Source organism: Schistocerca americana, chromosome 11 (genome assembly GCF_021461395.2).
Source record: "Schistocerca americana isolate TAMUIC-IGC-003095 chromosome 11, iqSchAmer2.1, whole genome shotgun sequence".
Taxonomy (NCBI): Eukaryota; Metazoa; Arthropoda; class Insecta; order Orthoptera; family Acrididae; genus Schistocerca; species Schistocerca americana.
This window is the reverse complement of record NC_060129.1, coordinates 23,521,017-23,541,373: the sequence shown is the minus strand read 5'-3', so window position 1 is coordinate 23,541,373 and position 20,357 is coordinate 23,521,017. Positions and strand designations below refer to the sequence as shown.

The window sequence follows — 20,357 nt, the reverse complement described above, 5'->3', positions numbered from 1 at the left end:
TAGCAAATAATTGTCGATGTTTTGAAACGTTGTCTCACTTCTCAGTAATTTACCAAACATAATTGATCAAGAACATAGGCTATAAAGTTTGCTTCGGCCATTGACAAATTTTGTCGTTGTTAGCTCCTCAGTTCTGATACTATAACATTTTATGCATATTAGGGATGGTGATTCAAAACCCCATTTTTGCGGTTCAGTACTGTGTTAAGCGACTTGACGAGATGTGACATGAAAGACATTGTAAATACATGCTGACGTGAAGCTTCTGTGACGTCATGCTCGTTCATTTTGCTCTTCAAAGCTAAGAGCCCAATTTATTTCAAATATCAGACGTAAACTGCTATGGTGCCTGCAAACGTCTATATTAAGTCCACAGCACCTGCGAAGGGAATCTGTCTTTACTAGCGATATGACAACATTCAAAATTTATAGGACAAATGTCGGACAAATCTACGGCGTCCCGAGATCACGTGACCATTGTGGCAAATCAATTCTGCGCTTCTGAATGCTCACTCCAGGGATATTTCTACTCTGTGTCGGCAACCGTTAGTGAGTTGTTTCAGTCGTTTCCTAACCTTGAAATGAGTTAGTGTCCTGTATTGTTCAGTGGAACAAAATAATAACAGAGTATTTAAGTGAAACAACGTAGTAACTGCTGTAAGTTGAAGATTATTTATGAAAGAGGGATGCCTTTAAAGTTTACGACAAAGGAATACGCCCATACGGTGTTTATTTATGGCAAATGAGATGATAATGCTATGGCTGCAGTTAACGAATATCACGTACATCCGACTCGGAGGATTTCGAATGCACGAACCGTTAGTGGAGACAGGTGCTCTATCTAGCGATCATAATGACTACGAGCACTCGATACACGAACACGACGATGAGGATATGTGATGCTGTTCAACGTAGCCCTAGAACTTCTGTTGAAAAGCCTGTGCAATTGTCTGGGTTTTGAAAAACAAACTAGGCCAAGTAGTTAATCAATTTAAAAAATTGCGAAATTACTTCTTTGCGCCTCTGGATGTTCTTGAAAACTACTGCAGATAGACATCTCAGACGTGTTTTATTACATTCACCATACCAATGACAAAATAAATGGAAATCGTACAGTTTTGCGATGACTTCATATCTGCGAAGTTGCTAAATTTCAGGCAAAATCTTGGCCGTAACTCCGTAACAACACATTCGCGTGCCTACGTTTATATGAGCTTTTTTCTTTAGTTTTACTTGTAGAATAACATATTAAAATATTTGCACATCTTCATGAATCACCATGATGGCAAACGATGGATTAAAGTTTGTGACGTAATGACAACTCTTTTTTTTTTTTTTTTTTTTTTTTTTTTTTACTTCCACGGCAACATACCTTTGATGATGAGGAAACTGAAAGCGCCGGAATTGTAGTCGCCAGTTGAGCTTGCAACATTCTTCGAAAGAATTAATGCATCATAGTTCCGCCGAGCGGTAAAGTTTACCCGCTTAACAAAACAGTGATATATTATTTCTTTCGGGCGATGTGCTCGACGAAACATCTATTCAGCTACGTAACCCGCGAAATGTGGGATGTGGCGGCTCGTAGATATAACATTCTGGGCGTTCGCAAATTTTTAAATTCAGATAAATATGAGTGTGCGAAAATAACAGCATCTGCTTATAACAGTTATGCTCATCAACATATTTATACAACTTCAGCCGCAGTCAATAATAATAACGATGATGATGATGATGATGATGATGATGATGATGATGATAATAATAATAATAATAATAATAATAATAATAATAATAATAATTATTATTATTATTATTATTATTATTATTATTTGCATAAGTTCTCTGAAAAAAAGGAAGAATTGTTTCTGTGGAATTTTGTTGTTTTGTACATAAGAACAATTTATGGGAAGAACGAAAAATGTTCAAACTTTCGCTGCTCTCCATTAGACAAAGTTGTTGCCTTTCCCCACTGTTGTTTAACGCATATCTTGGAGAGATTATTGCGAGAGGCTTAGATGGGAAAAGAGGAATATCTATTGGTGGAAAGAGAATAGAATGTATAAGGTTTCCTGATGACACGATATTAGTGGCAGAAAGTGAGAGGGCAGTGAACAACATGCTGAAAGATCTGAATGAAGCTTGTGTGGAATATGGGATACAGATAAACACAGCAAAAACAGAGAGTATGGTCATCAGTACAAGACGCAGACTGTCCAATATTAAAATAGGACAATCTACCATTAGCCAAGTAAGTGCATTTATACATCTTGGAAGCACAATAACTGAAGACTTGAGATGTCACCAGGAGGTGAAAACTCTAACTGCCATAGTGAAGGAGGCATTCAACAGAAAGAGGAGACTTATGTGGCTAATTAGATAAAGGTCTAAGGAAAAGGCTTGGCATATGTTTTGTCTGGAGTGTGGCAGTAAATGGGGCAGAAACATGGACGCTGAGACGAGAGGATGAAAAAAGGTTAGAAGCATTTGAGATGTGGATGTGGAGGAGAATGGAGAGAATAAGCTGGATGGAAAGAGTGAGTAAAGAAAGAGTATTGGAAAGGGTTGGTGAGAGAAGACGTCTGCTGAAGGTTGTAAGAGAAAGAAAAAAGAACTGGTTGGTGACTACCCTGCACATAAAAGAACAAATAAAAATGGTGAGCGACTAATTGATATTTGTAAGAACTGTGATCTTCTTTTAAAATCCACAGCCTTCAAGCGCCTACCTCGAAACGCCAAAACTTGGAAACACCCTAACGCAATATTTGGAGAGTTCCACCAGGTGGACCATGTAGCTGTCTCTAAGAAATCCACCAGGGAAATTTTCAATGTTACTGTTTTGAGGAATGCCAACATTAATTCTGATCATTACTTGTCTCTGGTAAAAATGAATATCATCCAAGATAGCCGAAAGAACCTTTCCAATATTTCAAGACCACCAGAATTTGATATAAGTAAACTGAAAGATATCAACAACAAATTTACAGAAACTGTACACAGCAAACCAAATAAAACAGACTGGAACAGAATTACAGAAGCCGTGGTACAATCAGCCACTGAAATATACTGACCAATAAAAAATATAAACACCCGTGGTGGAACGAAGACTGTAATGAAGCAATTGAAAAGCGAAGACAGGCTTGGATAAAATGGAATAGCAAGAAAACCTTCAAAAATCACGAAAACTACTTGAAGGTTACGAAAGGTACATCAAAAGTATTGATATCAACTAAGAGACTCTTCAACAAAAACCACATAGATGAAATAGAAGAAATTTTAGAAGTCATCACACTCTGGAATTTTATAAAGCCTCTACATCACAACTATCGAAGTTTAAACCTCCTACTTTACATATACGAGGACTCGATGTAAAACTAAATTTGAATGACAAATCGTGTGCTGCAGCTTTTGGAAATTACTTTTCATCCCTGCTGAATGCTGAAAATCCAAATGAAAAGCTTGATTTCTATCCTACTATTACTCCTGCAGATAGTCCCTCTCAAACATTAGATGAAATCACGAAAACTATACAAGGCTTGAAAAATAACAAATCTGGAGGTGAGGATCGCATATTGGCTGAAAAGTGGAAATACGCAGATCACGATACAATAAAACATCTCCATGATATCATAGTGAAGATTTGGGAAACTTAAACTCTGCCGCCAGATTGGACCGTAGCAATTATTCACCCACTTCATAAAAAAGGCGATAAGAGTGGTCTGAATAATTACCGAGGAATCTCTTTGATACCAACGACTTACAAGACGTTTCTTTTCCAGTATGTTGTTAAACAGAGCTGAAACAATCTTAGATCAACAATTGGGCGAATATCCAGCTGGTTTCAGGACATAAAAGGTCCTGTGCAGAGCAAATCCATAGAAGCGCAGTCAGCCAAAATGAAAATCTACTGGCAAAAGAGGAAAAAACAATCAGGGAAGAGATAAAAATCTTCGCGGTCCATAGCAGGCCGAAACGATAGCAAAAATAAATTGAATTTATGCTCCTACTTTCCTGCCTATCCACATTATCGGAGATCTCGACATATTCGCGAAAATATCAGATTGCTCACGACATAAGGTTATATATTTCCCTGCTGTGCCGCAAGCTAGATATAACTTTATCACCACAATACTGTTTTTCGCTTTCAGATTGGTAGGTTTCGCCCACTAACAATAAATAGCTACCTCTGAACATAAACTCGACTTCTGGCTACGCTACAGAGCAGTCTGTCACCAAAATCAAGTTTTCTGCTTCGCCAACTCACAACCATACTTTTGCATTCGAACCTACGCTAGACTTCTGGCTACGCTAAAAATCAGCCTGTCACCACGACCAGAAGCTGTGCTCTCGTGTCCCTGCCTGACCACACGGAAACTGTGAGATATTCGGAAAATACAGCTTAACCACACTCGAGCAATTCACGACGTATTCCTAGAACAACCAGATATTTGTAACAAGCAGAATATAAAAACCACTGCTTCACTCTCACTCTCAGCAGTTTTACACTAGATTGCTAAACCTTCCAAAAATTTATGATTGCGGTTGGTACCAATTCGAGGTTCCCGGCAATAATTTGAGCAATACTGTTGTCAACACAGGGTGTAAAACAGGGCATTCTGTACTTATTTTGTATATGACGTACCATTAAAGGCCTTATAACTGTAATTAACTAGTGCACGAACTATAAATTGTGTGGTTTAGTAACAAAGTCACCGCCTTTAGTGTTCGAAGATTAAGTTCTGTTGTTACGTCCAAGCAGTACCACACCCTAGAATATCGCGATATGGAAACCACGACGTATTCCGAATAAAAGAGCTACATATTCCTTGCAAAACATATTCCCCCCATGTCACTGTTTCATTCGCAACAATTTAAATGTCGTCTTACATCCCATCCTAACCAAATCTATGACGAAAAAAACAGCCAATATTTCGGATAAAAAAAATTGTATTCCTGTAGTGCACGCGAAGAAACAGTCACCTTTGCCATTGGCTGAGTAGATCGGTCTGCCGTACTCGCTGGATTGGCTAACTAGATTACGTGTGCAATCCTTAGATTGAGTAACAACAGCACTTCGCACAGGGCAATCTCGATTTCACAGTTTGCGAAGCTATCGTGCCGTTTTTGGTGGATTTCGTATTTATTCTTGTTTATTGCGCAAATATGAAGTTTCAGTGCTACAGCTCATTAAAGGCCTAACCAAAAGACATCCTTTTTTCTTTAACGGTTTTTGTGCTACATGCCTTTAAGTTCGATACCTACCCTATGTGATCAAAAATATCCAGAGACCTGGCTGAAAATGCCTTAGAAGCTCGTGGCGTTCTCCATCGTTAATACTGGAATTCAATATGGTGTTGGCCCATCCTTAACCTTGATAACAACTTCCACTCTCTCAGGCATACGTTCAGTCAGGTGCTGGAAGGTTTCTCGGTGAATGGCAGCCCATTCTTCACGAGGAGAGGTATCGATGTCGGTCAGAGAGGCCTGGCACGAAGTCAGCGTTCCGAAACATCCCGAAGGTGTTCTGTAGCATTCAGGTCAGGACTCTCTGCAGGCCAGTCCATTACAGGGATGTTATTGTCCTGTAACCACTTCGCCACAGGCCGTGTATTATGAACAGGTGCCCGATCGTGTTCAAATAAGCAATCGCCATCCCCGAATTGCTCTTCATCAGTGGGAAGCAAGGCGGTGCCTAAAACATCAGTGTAGGCCTGTGCTGTGATAGTGTCACACAAAACAACAAGGAGTGCGAGCCCCCTCCACGAAAAACACGATCACACTGTAACACCACCGCCTCAGAATTTTACTGTCGGCACTACACACGCTGGCAGATGACGTTCACCGGACATTCGCCACACCCACACCCTGCCATCGGATAGCCACAGGTGTACCGAGATTCGTCACTCCACACAACGTTTTTCCACTGTTCAGTCGTCCAATGTTTACGCTCCGTACACCAAGCGAGCCGTCGTTTGGCATTCATCGCCGTGATGTGTGGCTTACGAGCAGCTGCTCGACCATGAAACACAAGTTTTTCCACCTCCCACCTATCTGTCATAGTACTTGCAGTGGATCCCGATGCAGTTTGGAATTCCTGTGTGATGGTCTGGATAGACGTCTGCCTATTACACATTACGACCCTCTTCAACTGTCGGCGGTCTCTGTCAGTCAACAGACGAGGTCGGCCTGTACGCTTTTGTGCTGTACGTGTCCCTTCACGTTTCCACTTCACTGACACATCGGAAACAGTGGACCTAGGGATGTTCAGGAGTCTGGAAATCTCGGGTACAGACGCATGACAGAGGTAACACCCAATGACCTGAGCACGTTCGAAGTCCGTGAGTTCCGCGAAGCGCCCCATTCTGCTCTCTCACGATGTGTAATGACTACTGAGGTCGCTGATATGGAGTACCTGGTACTAGGTGGCAGCACAATGCGCCTAATACAAAAAACGTATCTTTTTAGGGGTGTCCGGATACTTTTGATCATATAGTGTATATATAAAAATGTAAACCAAACAATTCGCTTAAGCAGAAAATTTACGAAGTAATTACCTTTTGGAGGTATCCGGGAAGCACCTGCATCTTCATCTTCTGCGGAAACTTGCAGTATCGCCTCTTGTATCATCCTTTTTAATTTTTTTTTACTCGATGGTTGTGATAACGAACGTAGTTCTAATGCTACATAATCCGCAAACACCTGATATTCATCAACAGGCTTCTGCATGGCTTCTACTGCTCTGCTCGGAATATCGTCCGTATTTGCCTCGCTTAATTTTTCACACCACTTTTTGTTCCTTCCATATCACTGAGTGTGTTTTATGGAAGAGAATTTGCCTCTCACTCATTCTTCTCTCTGGCATCTTCTGGTACCTAAAATAAATATCATAATGTAGTATGTATCTTCAAAGGGATACATTTCAGATACAATTTTGTTTCCTATAATTTGAGATATCTTCAACAGAAGAAGAGTGGTTACAAATCGCAAATAGTTTTGAAAATAGATAGGGTTTTCTGAACTGGATTCGCGCTATGGATGGAAAAAGTACAGTAATACAGGCTTCTGGTCCAAACAAATATATAAGGAAGCCCTACCGTTCGAGAGGTCAAGCAATGCAAAATCGGATGTTTAACTATCGGTCTTCCCGAGCACGAAATGCGTATGAGAGTATGAAAACATTTTAGGACTTACATGTGCACGTTTTCGAGTACTACGAACGCGAATACTTCCGAGTCCCGAAAACACGAGGCGATATGCGCTTTTCACAACTTATTAGTAACAGAGGAGAATTCCATTTAAGCCCCAACTGGCACACTTGGTTCCCAAAGTTTTCCAAACTCAACGAGAGTGCCGAAATGACCCATGGGCAAAACAAATATTTAGTTGGAACCCATAAACGTACATAACTGGCCACAGTCAGCCGAGGAAGTGCGAAATGAATTCACAGACTGTTTCACAAGAAGGGGAAGTAGAATGGCAATAAAGACGCCTTTACATTTCAGCTGATTTCTTATGTTAGTGTAAACATAAATAAACTAGCACTAAAAGTAATAAATACTATCTCTCGAAAGATCAGAATACTGTTGATGACCGTGCAGCTTTTCCCTGGAATAAATGATGACTAACTGAAACCCTCAGCTGCCGACAGGTGGTGTTGATTTACGTCGATGTGGACAGCTGAAAATGTGTGCCCCGACCGGGACTCGAACCCGAGATCTGAACAGTTTCTGTCTTCATATATATATAGTTAAAGGCTACCCAGCCATTGACCTTCGTCTGTGCGAATGCGCACAGGATGCCAAAACGTGCGCGAGTAATGAGTGAATGGGCAAATGTCTATAAGGTACATTACACATGTAGAATTGTGGACAGTTGGGAATGTGAGTCTCACGGGAAGCGTGCAAGGGATAAGTCCCCGCAGTCGCGCTATTCATCTGTGTCCTCGGTGGCTCAGATGGATAGAGCGTCTGCCATGTAAAGTGGAGATCTCGGGTTCGAGTCACGGTTGGGGCACACATTGTCAGCTGTCCACTTCGAGGTATATCAACAACACCTGTCGGCAGCTGAGGGTTTCAGTTAGTCATCATTTAAATACTATTTCTTTCACTTGCGAAATTATCCTGTGTTTCTTTGGCAGTGTTGGAGCGATACATAACTTGTCGGCAGAAACAGACATTTTTCAAAACATCACCGAATTTTGTTTTTCCTCAGAAACTCTGAAGAGCCGCGCGGGGTACGTGTTCGGTCTCAGGGGCCCTGCCACGGTTCGCGCGGCTCCCCCCGTCGGAGGTTCGAGTCCTCCCTCGGGCATGGTGTGTGTGTGTGTGTGTGTGTGTGTGTGTGTGTGTGTGTGTGTGTGTGTGTGTGTGTGTGTGTGTTGTCCGTATAAGTTAGTGTGTAAGCCTAGGGACCGATGACCTCAGCAGATTGGTCACATAGGAACTTACTACAAATTTCAAAAAACTCTGAAGACTCCGTGGGCATGCGGGTAAATTACATTCATTCGATGTACTAGATGCCGTTTTAATTTATGTTTCCCGTGTCTGTACGAAAACTATCAACCTGCAACTAGTAATGTCCGAAGCACACCCAACGCCTAATCGTACATTCGGAATACTGTAACTCACCGTATCAATGAATAACGTTATTTACAGCTTTGTTTCTCGTCCTTTGAATCGGGCTTTCGAGGTCTGACCCTCGTCCATGAAAGGTGTGTCTCTAGATAATTATAATAATTGCTTTGATAATAAAAATTAGCAAACAATCAAATAACATTTGAAAGTCAGTACAAGTTCATGCAGAAACGTATGTCTTTTCAGCATATTACCTTTCACATGTAATATGTGCGAATAATATGAGTAGTGTTGAAAACATATGAAGTAAGAAAAACCATTAGCAGGACTCGATCCAACGACCTAACGATTATGGTGCTTGAGCGCTAACCACAAAACCGCCACTACCTGTAAGTATCTCGCACCTGGAGAACGCTTGATTGGGGTGTCGTTTCGCACCGAAAATTGACATTAAGTGACCGTACCAAGCTGGCTCTAGAGAATAACTGGCTGTGCATATTCTGCCATTCTGAAAGTAGCTGTTAATAAGGGAACTTCCACCATCGCACCCCCCCTCAGATTTAGTGATAAGATGAACCAGTAGATAGCCTGTCAAAAACTGAACACAGATCAAGCATGAAAACAGGAAGGAGGTGTACTGAACTGTGAAAACAAAAAAGCAAAATGGAAACAGTGAACGGTCCAGCCTCAACAAGTGGAACACAGAGTAGAGGATGAGCGCCGTGGCGTCGGCGTTAAGTGGTCACGGCATTGGACTGTGAATCGGGCGAACTGGATTCTAACATCCTCCTGCCTTTTTTTTTTCCCCTTCACAACTTTATGAACTTGTCGTGCGGTCATTGAAATGTTTACTCTCTTTGTGTGGTCTTGACAGTTGTCATACTATACATTGGTTATAGAATATAAGTTATGTGATAAGAATGCATTACCATGCCAGGGTGGTTCAAATGGCTCTGAGCACTATGGGACTTAACATCTGTGGTCATGAGTCCCCTAGAACTTAGAAATACTTAAACCTAACTTAACCTAAGGACATCACACACATCCATGCCCGAGGCAGGAGTCGAACCTGCGCCGTAGCAGTCGCGCGGTTCCGGACTGAGCGCCTAGAACCGCTAGACCACCACGGCCGGCACGAGGGTGGTCTGAAAGTTCTTGGAATCACCACGAGAGGTCAGTGCTAGCGCAACGAGTTGTTCACGTAATGTTCATTGGACTGTTGCCTGTAAACACGTGACACGTCAGTGCTCTTGCAAGAGAGCTGTTACCGTGACGTGGCTCTGTTGTTGTTCCCGCGTAGTGATTTGCAAAGATGGAAAAAATCGAGATTCGAGCAGTGATTAAGTACTTTGTAAAGAAAGGTATGAAAGCAAAGGACATTCTTGCAGATTTCCAGAATACACGCTCTTACTCTCCTCCTTCATACTCGACTGTCGCCAAGTGGACAAATGAATTTAAATTTGGTCCGGAGAGCTTAGACTATTCCGGGCTGAAGTCGGCCAAGATGTGTCACTGCTCCAGAGAACATTGCAAAAGTGCACAAAATGGTCACGCAGGATCGCCGATTGAAAGTGCGTGAAAGAGCTCACGCTTGCCAGATGTCATTTGAAAGGGCATATCACATTTTAACTGAAGAATTAGAAATGAAAGAAAATTGTCTGCAAGATGGGTGCCGCGACTCTTGGCGCTGAATAAAAAACGTACGAGAATGGACATATCAGAACAGTACGAGGTGCTCTCAAGTTCTAAGGCTTCCGATTTTTTTTGTAATTAACTACTCACCCGAAATCGATGAAACTGGCGTCACTTCTCGACGTAATCGCTCTGCAGACGTACACATTTTTCACAACGTTGACGCCATAATTCCATGGCAGCGGCAAAGGCTTCTTTAGGAGTCTGTTTTGACCACTGGAAAATCGCTGAGGCAATAGCAGCACGGCTGGTGAATGTGCAGCCACGGAGAGTGTTTTTCATTGTTGGAAAAAGCCAAAAGTCACTAGGAGCCAGGTCAGGTGAGTAGGGACCATGAGGAATCACTTCAAAGTTGTTATCACGAAGAAACTGTTGTGTAACGTTAGCTCGATGTGTGGGTGTGTTGTCTCGGTGAAACAGCACACGCGCAGCCCTTCCCGGACGTTTTTGTTGCAGTGCAGGAAGGAATTTGTTCTTCAAAACATTTTCGTAGGATGCACCTGTTACCGTAGTGCCCTTTGGAACGCAATGGGTAAAGATTACGCCCTCGCTGTCCCAGAACATGGACACCATCATTTTTTCAGCACTGGCGGTTACCCGAAATTTTTTTGGTGGCGGTGAATCGGTGTGCTTCCATTGAGCTGACTGGCGCTTTGTTTCTGGATTGAAAAATGGCATCCAAGTCTCATCAATTGTCACAACCGACGAAAAGAAAGTCCGATTCGTGCTGTCGTTGCGCGTCAACATTGCTCAGCAACATGCCACACGGGCAGCCATGTGGTCGTCCGTCAGCATTCGTGGCACCCACCTGGATGACACTTTTCGCATTTTCAGGTCGTCATGCAGGATTGTGTGCACAGAACGCACAGAAATGCCAACTCTGGAGGCGATCTGTTCAACAGTCATTCGGCGATCCCCCAAAACAATTCTCTCCACTTTCTCGATCGTGTCGTCAGACCGGCTCGTGCGGGCCCGAGGTTGTTTCGGTTTGTTGTCACACGATGTTCTGCCTTCATTAAACTGTCACACCCACGAACGCACTTTCGACACATCTGTAACTCCATCACCACGTCTCCTTCAACTGTCGACGAATTTCAATTGATTTCACACCACGCAAATTCAGAAAACGAATGATTGCACGCTGTTCAAGTAAGCAAAACGTCGCCTTTTTAAGTATTTAAAACAGTTCTCATTCTCGCCGCTGGCGGTAAAATTCCATCTGCCGTATGGTGCTGCCATCTCTAGGACGTATTGACAATGAATGCGGCCTCATTTTAAAACAATACGCATGTTTCTATTTCTTTCCAGTGCGGGGAAAAAAAATCGGAGGCCTTAGAACTTGAATGCACCTCGTATTTGGCCCCTTTTTAGGAGAAACAAACAAGATTTTTTGCGTCGGTTTGTGACCGCAGATGAAACTTGGTTGCACTACTATACCCCAGAGACAAAACAACAGTCAAAGCAGTTGAAACATGCTGATTCTCTGCCACCAAAGAAAACAAAGACAATTCCTTCCGCGGGAAAGGTCATGACATCAGTGTTCTGGGATGCGAAAGGGGTTCTGTTCGTAGATTATCTCCCCACTGCGCAAACAATTACTGGAGAATACTATGCTAACCTCCTGGATAAACTGAAGATACGCGAAAAAAGGAAAGGACCAGCAAGGAAGAAAGTCTTCTTCCATCACACATGTGCCGTCGACATGGCAAAATTACACGAACTAAGGTAAGAATTGTTGCCACACCCGCCATACTCACGTGGTATGGCTGTCAGACTCCCATTTCTTTCGAAATTTTTCCTGATGGATGAGGATTCAATTCAAACGATGAATTGATAGCCGGAGTTGACAAATACACTCCTGGAAATTGAAATAAGAACACCGTGAATTCATTGTCCCAGGAAGGGCAAACTTTATTGACACATTCCTGGGGTCAGATACATCACATGATCACACAGACAGAACCACAGGCACATAGACACAGGCAACAGAGCATGCACAATGTCGGCACTAGTACAGTGTATATCCACCTTTCGCAGCAATGCAGGTCGCTATTCTCCCATGGAGACGATCGTAGAGATGCTGGATGTAGTCCTGTGGAACGGCTTGCCATGCCATTTCCACCTGGCGCCTCAGTTGGACCAGCGTTCGTACTGGACGTGCAGACCGCGTGAGACGACGCTTCATCCAGTCCCAAACATGCTCAATGGGGGACAGATCCGGAGATCTTGCTGGCCAGGGTAGTTGACTTACACCTTCTAGAGCACGTTGGGTGGCACGGGATACATGCGGACGTGCATTGTCCTGTTGGAACAGCAAGTTCCCTTGCCGGTCTAGGAAGGGTAGAACGATGGGTTCGATGACGGTTTGGATGTACCGTGCACTATTCAGTGTCCCCTCGACGATCACCAGTGGTGTACGGCCAGTGTAGGAGATCGCTCCCCACACCATGATGCCGGGTGTTGGCCCTGTGTGCCTCGGTCGTATGCAGTCCTCATTGTGGCGCTCACCTGCACGGCGCCAAACACGCATACGACCATCATTGGCACCAAGGCAGAAGCGACTCTCATCGCTGAAGACGACACGTCTCCATTCGTCCCTCCATTCACGCCTGTCGCGACACCACTGGAGGCGGGCTGCACGATGTTGGGGCGTGAGCGGAAGACGGCCTAACGGTGTGCGGGACCGTAGCCCAGCTTCATGGAGACGGTTGCGAATGGTCCTCGCCGATACCCCAGGAGCAACAGTGTCCCTAATTTGCTGGGAAGTGGCGGTGCGGTCCTCTACGGCACTGCGTAGGATCCTACGGTCTTGGCGTGCATCCGTGCGTCGCTGCGGTCCGGTCCCAGGTCGACGGGCACGTGCACCTTTCGCCGACCACTGGCGACAACATCGATGTACTGTGGAGACCTCACGCCCCACGTGTTGAGCAATTCGGCGGTACGTCCACCCGGCCTCCCGCATGCCCACTATACGCCCTCGCTCAAAGTCCGTCAACTGCACATACGGTTCACGTCCACGCTGTCGCGGTATGCTACCAGTGTTAAAGACTGCGATGGAGCTCCGTATGCCACGGCAAACTGGCTGACACTGACGGCGGCGGTGCACAAATGCTGCGCAGCTAGCGCCATTCGACGGCCAACACCGCGGTTCCTGGTGTGTCCGCTGTGCCGTGCGTGTGATCATTGCTTGTACAGCCCTCTCGCAGTGTCCGGAGCAAGTATGGTGGGTCTGACACACCGGTGTCAATGTGTTCTTTTTTCCATTTCCAGGAGTGTATTTTGCAGCCCTGGAGGAAACTCATTTCGGAGAGGGGATCAATGCACTGGAACATCGTTGGCCCAAGTTCAATAATCTACAAGGAGACTACATTCAAAAATAAAAAAGTTTAACTGATGCAAATACTTTTTTTCCTATTCTGTTCCGAAAACTCTTCAAACCACCCTCGTAAGTGTGATGAATAGTGAGACTACGCAAGATACCACATAGACGTCTCACAGAAATGTAAACAACAAACAGACGGGTGTGAACAACAAAGGAATTGAAGAGTCAAATCTTCTAAAACGGAACGCAAGTTCAGAAACGTTAGAAACATACAGTACCTTTCATAAGTTTTGGGTCAAACAATAGTTTTGTATTTACTTAGAGAAATAACAGATAAACAATTGAATGTGTTATGTTAATCCAACAGATAAATGATATTCACAGAACAATAAATTGAAGATTTTGCTTCATTCAATGACACAAAATATACAAATAATTTCACATTTATGTCAAATAACATAGACTTGCCTTCACAAAAGTTTTGGGACAAATAACTTCCAATCCAAATATTTTCTGCGCTATTCTTCCAATTGTTCCTTAGAATCTGCAGGTATACATTTTTATCCACTGTTTCATCAGTGAAGAGGAGCTCACCCACTCCTTGGGCCGACATACAACTACAAACCATAGCAGGTCCCCTGCCATGCTTCCCTGCAGCTGGCATTTTCTTTTTTCTTCCAGCTCTGTTGGGCTGCCGCCAGACGGTTATTCGTCCATCCTGAGCCCGTGCCAAGGCACCTCAGACCGCGCGGCACTCGCTAATTTTTTTACTGCATACGGATAACTGAGGGATCAAAATGAAGAAAAGTACACGAATTCTGTAGCTACGTATACAGGGTGTTGCAAAAAGGTACGGCCAAACTTTCAGGAAACATTCCTCACACACACAGAAAGAAAATACGTTATGAGGACATGTCACCGGAAACGCTTACTTTCCATGTTAGAGCTCATTTTATTACCTTTCTTCAAATCACATTAATCATGGAATGGAAACACACAGCAACAGAACGTACCAGCGTGACTTCAAACACTTTGTAACAGGAAATGTTCAAAATGTCCTCCGTTAGCGAGAATACATGCATCCACCCTCCGTCGCACGGAATGCCTGATGCGCTGATGCAGCCCTGGAGAATGGCGTATTGTATCACAGCCGTCCACAATACGAGCACGAAGAGTCTCTACATTTGGTACCGGGGTTGCGTAGACGAGAGCTTTCAAATGCCCCCATAAATGAAAGTCAAGAGGGTTGAGGTCAGGAGAGCGTGGAGGCCACGGAATTGGTCCGCCTCTACCAATCCGTCGGTCACCGAATCTGTTGTTTAGAAGCGTACGAACACTGACAGAAATGTGCAGGTGCTCCATCGTGCATGAACCACATGTTGTGTCGTACTTGTAAAGGCACATGTTCTAGCAGCACAGGTAGAGTATCCCGTATGAAATCATGGCGGTGAATCGAGGAAGTACAGTACATACTGACGAAAGTAAAATGAGCTCTAACATGGAAAGTAAGCGTTTCCGGACACATGTCCACATAACGTATTTTCTTTATTTGTGTGTGAGGAATGTTTCCTCAGAGCTTGGCCGTACCTTTTTGTGACACCCTGTATACAGTCATGTTGGACACGAGTACTGCGAGCTCAGAGCTCCCCGTCAGCTGTATATCTGTCGTTGGAAGCAGGCGCGTACCGAAGCTGTCACGTGCTGCCTGTCTCGGGTCTGAACGTCAACGCAACCGGGCGTTTCACTCGCGACGCAACGACACATCACTTCCGCCTAAAAACTGCTCCTGTGGTTTTCTCGAAATCGTTAGTACGCGTTACAACTTGCACATTATATCGTCCTAATGGACCACTACAAAATGTAAACCAAGTTAGAAGTAAATCCGCGAATCGAACATTGAGAATATTTTGAGAGCCATCAATACTGCTGCTCAATATTTCTACACTACTGGTCAGAAAAAATGCTACACCAAGAAGAAATGCACATGATAATCGGCTATTCATTGGACAAATATATTATACTAGAACTGACATGTGATTACATTTTCACGCAATTTGGGTGCATAGGTCTTGAGAAATCAGTACTCAGAACAACCACCTCTGGCCGGAATAACGGCCTCGATACGCCTGGGCATTGAGTCAAACAGAGCTTGGATGGCGTGTACAGGTACAGCTGCCCATGGAGCTTCAACACGACACCACAGTTCATCAAGAGTAGTGACTGGCGTATTGCGACGAGCCAGTTGCTCGGCCACCATTGATCAGACGTTTTCAATTGGTGAGACATCTGGAGAATGTGCTGGCCAGGGCAGCAGTCGGACATTTTCTGTGTCCAGAAAGGCCCGTACAGGACCTGCAACATGCGGTCGCGCATTATCCTGCTGAACTGTAGGGTTTCGCAGGGATCAAATGAAGGGTGGAGCTACGGGTCGTAACACATTTGAAATGTAACGTCCACTGTTCAAAGTGCCGTCAGTGCGAACAAGAGGTGACCGAGACATATAACCGATGGCACCCCATGCCATCACACCGGGTGATATGCCAGTATGGCGATGACGAATACACGCTTCCAATGTGCGTTCACCGCGATGTCGCCAAACACGGATGCGACCATCGCGATGCTGTAAACAGAACCTGGATTCATCCATAAAATGACGTTTTGTCATTCGTGCACCCAGGTTCGTCATTGAGTACAGCATCACAGGCGCTCCTGTCTGTGATGCAGCATCAAGGGTAACCGCAGCCACGGTCTCCGAGCTGGTAGTCCATGCTGCAGCAAACGTCGTCGAACTGTTCGTGCAGATGGTTTTTGTCTTGCAAACGTCCCCATGTGTTGACTCAGGGATCGAGACGTGGCTGCACAAACCGTTATAGCCTGCGGATAAGATGCCTGTCATCTCTACTGCTAGTGATACGAGGCCGTTGGGATCCAGCACGGCGTTCCGTATTACCCTCCTGAACCCACCGATTCCATATTCTGCTAACAGTCATTGGATCTCGACCAACGCGAGCAGCAATGTCACGATACGATAAACCGCAATCGCGATACGCTACAATCCGACCTTTATGAAAGTCGGAAACGTGATGGTACGCATTTCTCCTCCTTACACGAGGCATCACAACAACGTTTTATCAGGCAACGCCGGTCAACTGCTATTTGTGTATGAGAAAACGGTTGGAAACTTTCCTCATGTCAGCACGTTGTAGGTGTCGCCACCGGCGCCAACCTTGTGTGAATGCTCTGAAAAGCTAATCATTTACATATCACAGCATCTTATTCCTGTAGGTTAAATTTCGCATCTGTAGGACGTCATCTTCGTGGTGTAGCAATTTTAATGGCCAATAGTGTATATTGGCAGTTTGACAGAACGGGGTGAGTCAAAAAGGACTTAACAACTTAGGAATGATATAGAAATTCATTGAGATAAATTACAGAATCGGCGCAGATGTCATTTTGTAGCAAACAAGCTCAAGTTTCACTTAAAAGTGTTAAGTGTCATTTTGATTGTAATGGGCTGCCATTTCTGGCGCGGCAAACAAACTAACAGTACTCAACTTCCTCCCACACCTGTTGCAGCAAATCGGGCGTAACTTGTGAGATGCGAGCGTAGATTCGATTTTTCACGTCGGCTAAATTGTTTGGCAGGGGAGTAACATACAGACGATCTTTAACGAAACCGCAGAGAAAAGAAAACCAGCGGTGTCAAACGTGTGGAGGGAGGTGATGAGAGTTGGTAATAAACCGTCCAATCTCGGTCACCTTCATCAATCCGTGGAATTATAAAGTTTTCTACAAGGTGTACAACTCTGCTTCCGCCGTTTTTTCCAAACATTTGAGGCTTTATTGAAACAAATTGGTTACACATGTATCATTCAAAGTATTTTTCATCGCTGGCCACTACATTCTCCCATCTTTCGGGCAGTGTACGAAACCCGCGTCGAAAAAGTTGTTCGTCTTTTGAAGCGATCCAATTTGTGACTTCTTCATGAGATCGGAAGTGTTGGTCAGCCGGGCCATGCACCATTGATCTAAACAGGTGATAATCAGAGGGAACAACGTCTGGAGAATACGGCGGGTGGGGTAGGACTTCCCATTTCAACGTTTCCAAGCACGTTTTGACCTCTTTTGCAACGTGGGGTCGAGCGTTGTCGCGCCTCTCTCTGTATTGCGGCCGTTTGTCTTTTAATGCTCTGCTCAGACGCATTAACTGCGCTCGATAACGAGCACCTGTGACTGCTTCACTCGGTTTTAACACCTCACAGTGCACGACGCCGAGCTGGTCCCACCAGATGCAGAGCACGATCTTGGAGCCGCGAATACTCGGTTTGGCCGCCGACGTGGAAGCGTCGCCCGGATATCCCCATGATTTTTGGCTTTTAGAGTTATCGTAATGAATCCATTTTTCGTCCCCGATCACAATGCGATGCAGAAATCCCTTCCGTTTTTGCTTCTAAAGCAAACACACAAACACCGTTCAATGTCTCTTGATTTCGGCTAACAAGGGACCCAAGTTCCTTCTTCCTGAATCGTGGCCATAGCCTTGAGACGATTTGAAATGGCTTGCTGTGTCACTCCCACTATTCGTGCCAATTCTTGATGAGTTGGACGCGAGTCTTCACTCAGCAATGTCTCCAATTCACCATCTTCGAAAACATTCTCTCTTCCACCACTATGCCGGTCTGCGACGTTAAAATCACCGTTCTTGAGCGCTGAAACCACTCACGACACGTTCTTTCATACCTACCTGCCCGAGTAAGGGATCTGACATTCCACGCTCCGATCCGTAGAACGCCAGTTTTCTTTCTCCTGATAACGACGTTCTCTTGAGTAGTCCCCGCCCGGAGATGCGAATGGGGGACTATTTTACCTCCGGAATATTTTACCCGAGAGGACGCCATCATCATTTAATCATACAGTAAAGCTGCATGCCCTCGGGAAAAATTACGGCTGTAGTTTCCCCTTGCTTTCAGCCGTTCGCAGAACCAGAACAGCAAGGCCGTTTTGGTTAGTGTTACAAGGCCAGATCAGTCAATGATCCAGACTGTTGCCCCTGCAACTACTGAAAAGGCTGCTGCCCCTCTTCAGGAACCACATGTTTGTCTGGCCTCTCAACAGATTCCCCTCCGTTGTGGTTGCACCTACGGTACGGCCATCTGTATCGCTGAGGCACGCAAGCCTCCCCACCAACGGCAAGGTCCATGGTTCATGGGGAGGGGGGAAGTCAGATCCAGATTTTTTGGGGATTGGAATTATTATATTCTTCTTGAAGTCTGAGGGTATTTCGCCTGTCTCATACATCTTGCTCATCAGATGGTAGAGTTTTGTCAGGACTGGCTCTCCCATGGCTGTCAGTAGTCCAAATGGAATGTTGTCTACCCCCGAGGCCTTGTTTCGACTCAGGTCTTTCAGTGCTCTGTATAACCTCTGGTTTAGTCATTTTATCCAGGTCCCATCTTCTTAAATTCCCACCTTTTTGCAATTTCTTCAGTTTTAATCTACAGGTCATAACCAATAGATTGTGGTCAGAGTCCACATCTGCCCCTGGAAATGTCTTACAATTTAAAACCTGGTTCCTAAATCTCTGTCTTACCATTATATAATCTATCTGATACCTTTTAGTATCTCCAGGATTCTTCCATGTATACAACCTTCTTTTATGATTCTTAAACCAAGTGTTAGCTATGATTAAGTTGCGCTCTGTGCAAAATTCTACCAGGCGGCTTCCTCTTTCATTTCTTACCCCCAATCCATATTCACCTACTAGGTTTCCTTCTCTCCCTTTTCCTACTGCCGAATTCCAGTCACCCACGACTATTAAATTTTCGTGTCCCTTCACTATCTGAATAATTTCTTTTATTTCATCATACATTTCTTCAATTTCTTCGTCATCTGCAAAGAGCTAGTTGGCATATAAACTTGTACTACTGTTGTAGGCGTGGGCTATCTTGGCCACAATAAGGCGTTGACTATGCTGTTGGTAGTAGCTTACCCGCACGCCTATTTTTTATTCATTATTAAACCTACTCCTGCATTACCCCTATTTGATTTTGTATTTATAACCCTGTATTCGCCGGACCAAAAGTCTTGTTCCTCCCGTCACCGAACTTCACTAATTCCCACTATATCTAACTTTAACCTATCCACTTCCCTTTTTAAATTTTCTAACCTACCTGCCCGATTAAGAGATGTTGACTGGAATACTCTCTTTCAAATTTTGAAGATGGCAGGGGTAAAATGAACGAAAGGCTATTTACAATTTCTACAGAAACCAGATGGCAGTTATAAGAGTCGAGGGGTATGAAAGGGAAGCAGTGGTTGGGAAGGGAGTGAGGCAGGATTGTAGCCTCTCCCCGATGTTATTCAATCTGTATATTGAGCAAGCAATGAAGGAAACATAGGAAAAATTCCGAGTAGGTATTAAAATCCATGGAGAAGAAATAAAAACTTTGAGGTTCGCCGATGACATTGTATTTCTGTCAGAGACAGCAAAGGACTTGGAAGAGCTGTTGAACGGAATGAATAGGATCTTGAATGGAGGATATAAGATGAACACCATGTAGTGGGACTTTGAATTTCGCCGCGCTACACTCGTTCCCTCAGACATAAATTATACCGTCGCAGCAATACTGCTGCGACGATGAAATGAGCGCTCGACGGCAGAGAAAATACTAAAATTGTAACTCTTTTTTTGTTTTCTTTCCGTCTATTGTCTCTCGAGAGCGGAAGGTTAATGCAGACGTGATCTGATAAAAAAGAAAAAAAACTTATTAATG

The 20,357-nt window shown here is 44.3% G+C and overlaps 1 protein-coding gene across 6 annotated transcripts in view; it reads right to left on the bottom strand.

Moving 5' to 3' along the window:
• LOC124553595 overlaps positions 1-20,357 on the bottom strand; it is a 165,717-nt gene that overhangs the window by 107,309 nt on the left and 38,051 nt on the right. For all 6 annotated transcript variants that reach the window (XM_047127454.1, XM_047127456.1, XM_047127455.1 and 3 more), the window contains exon 2: positions 6,552-6,869. In XM_047127454.1, the coding sequence (XP_046983410.1) occupies positions 6,552-6,723 (172 nt within the window). In that variant the 5' untranslated portion in view covers positions 6,724-6,869. The remainder of the gene's footprint in view (positions 1-6,551; positions 6,870-20,357) is intronic.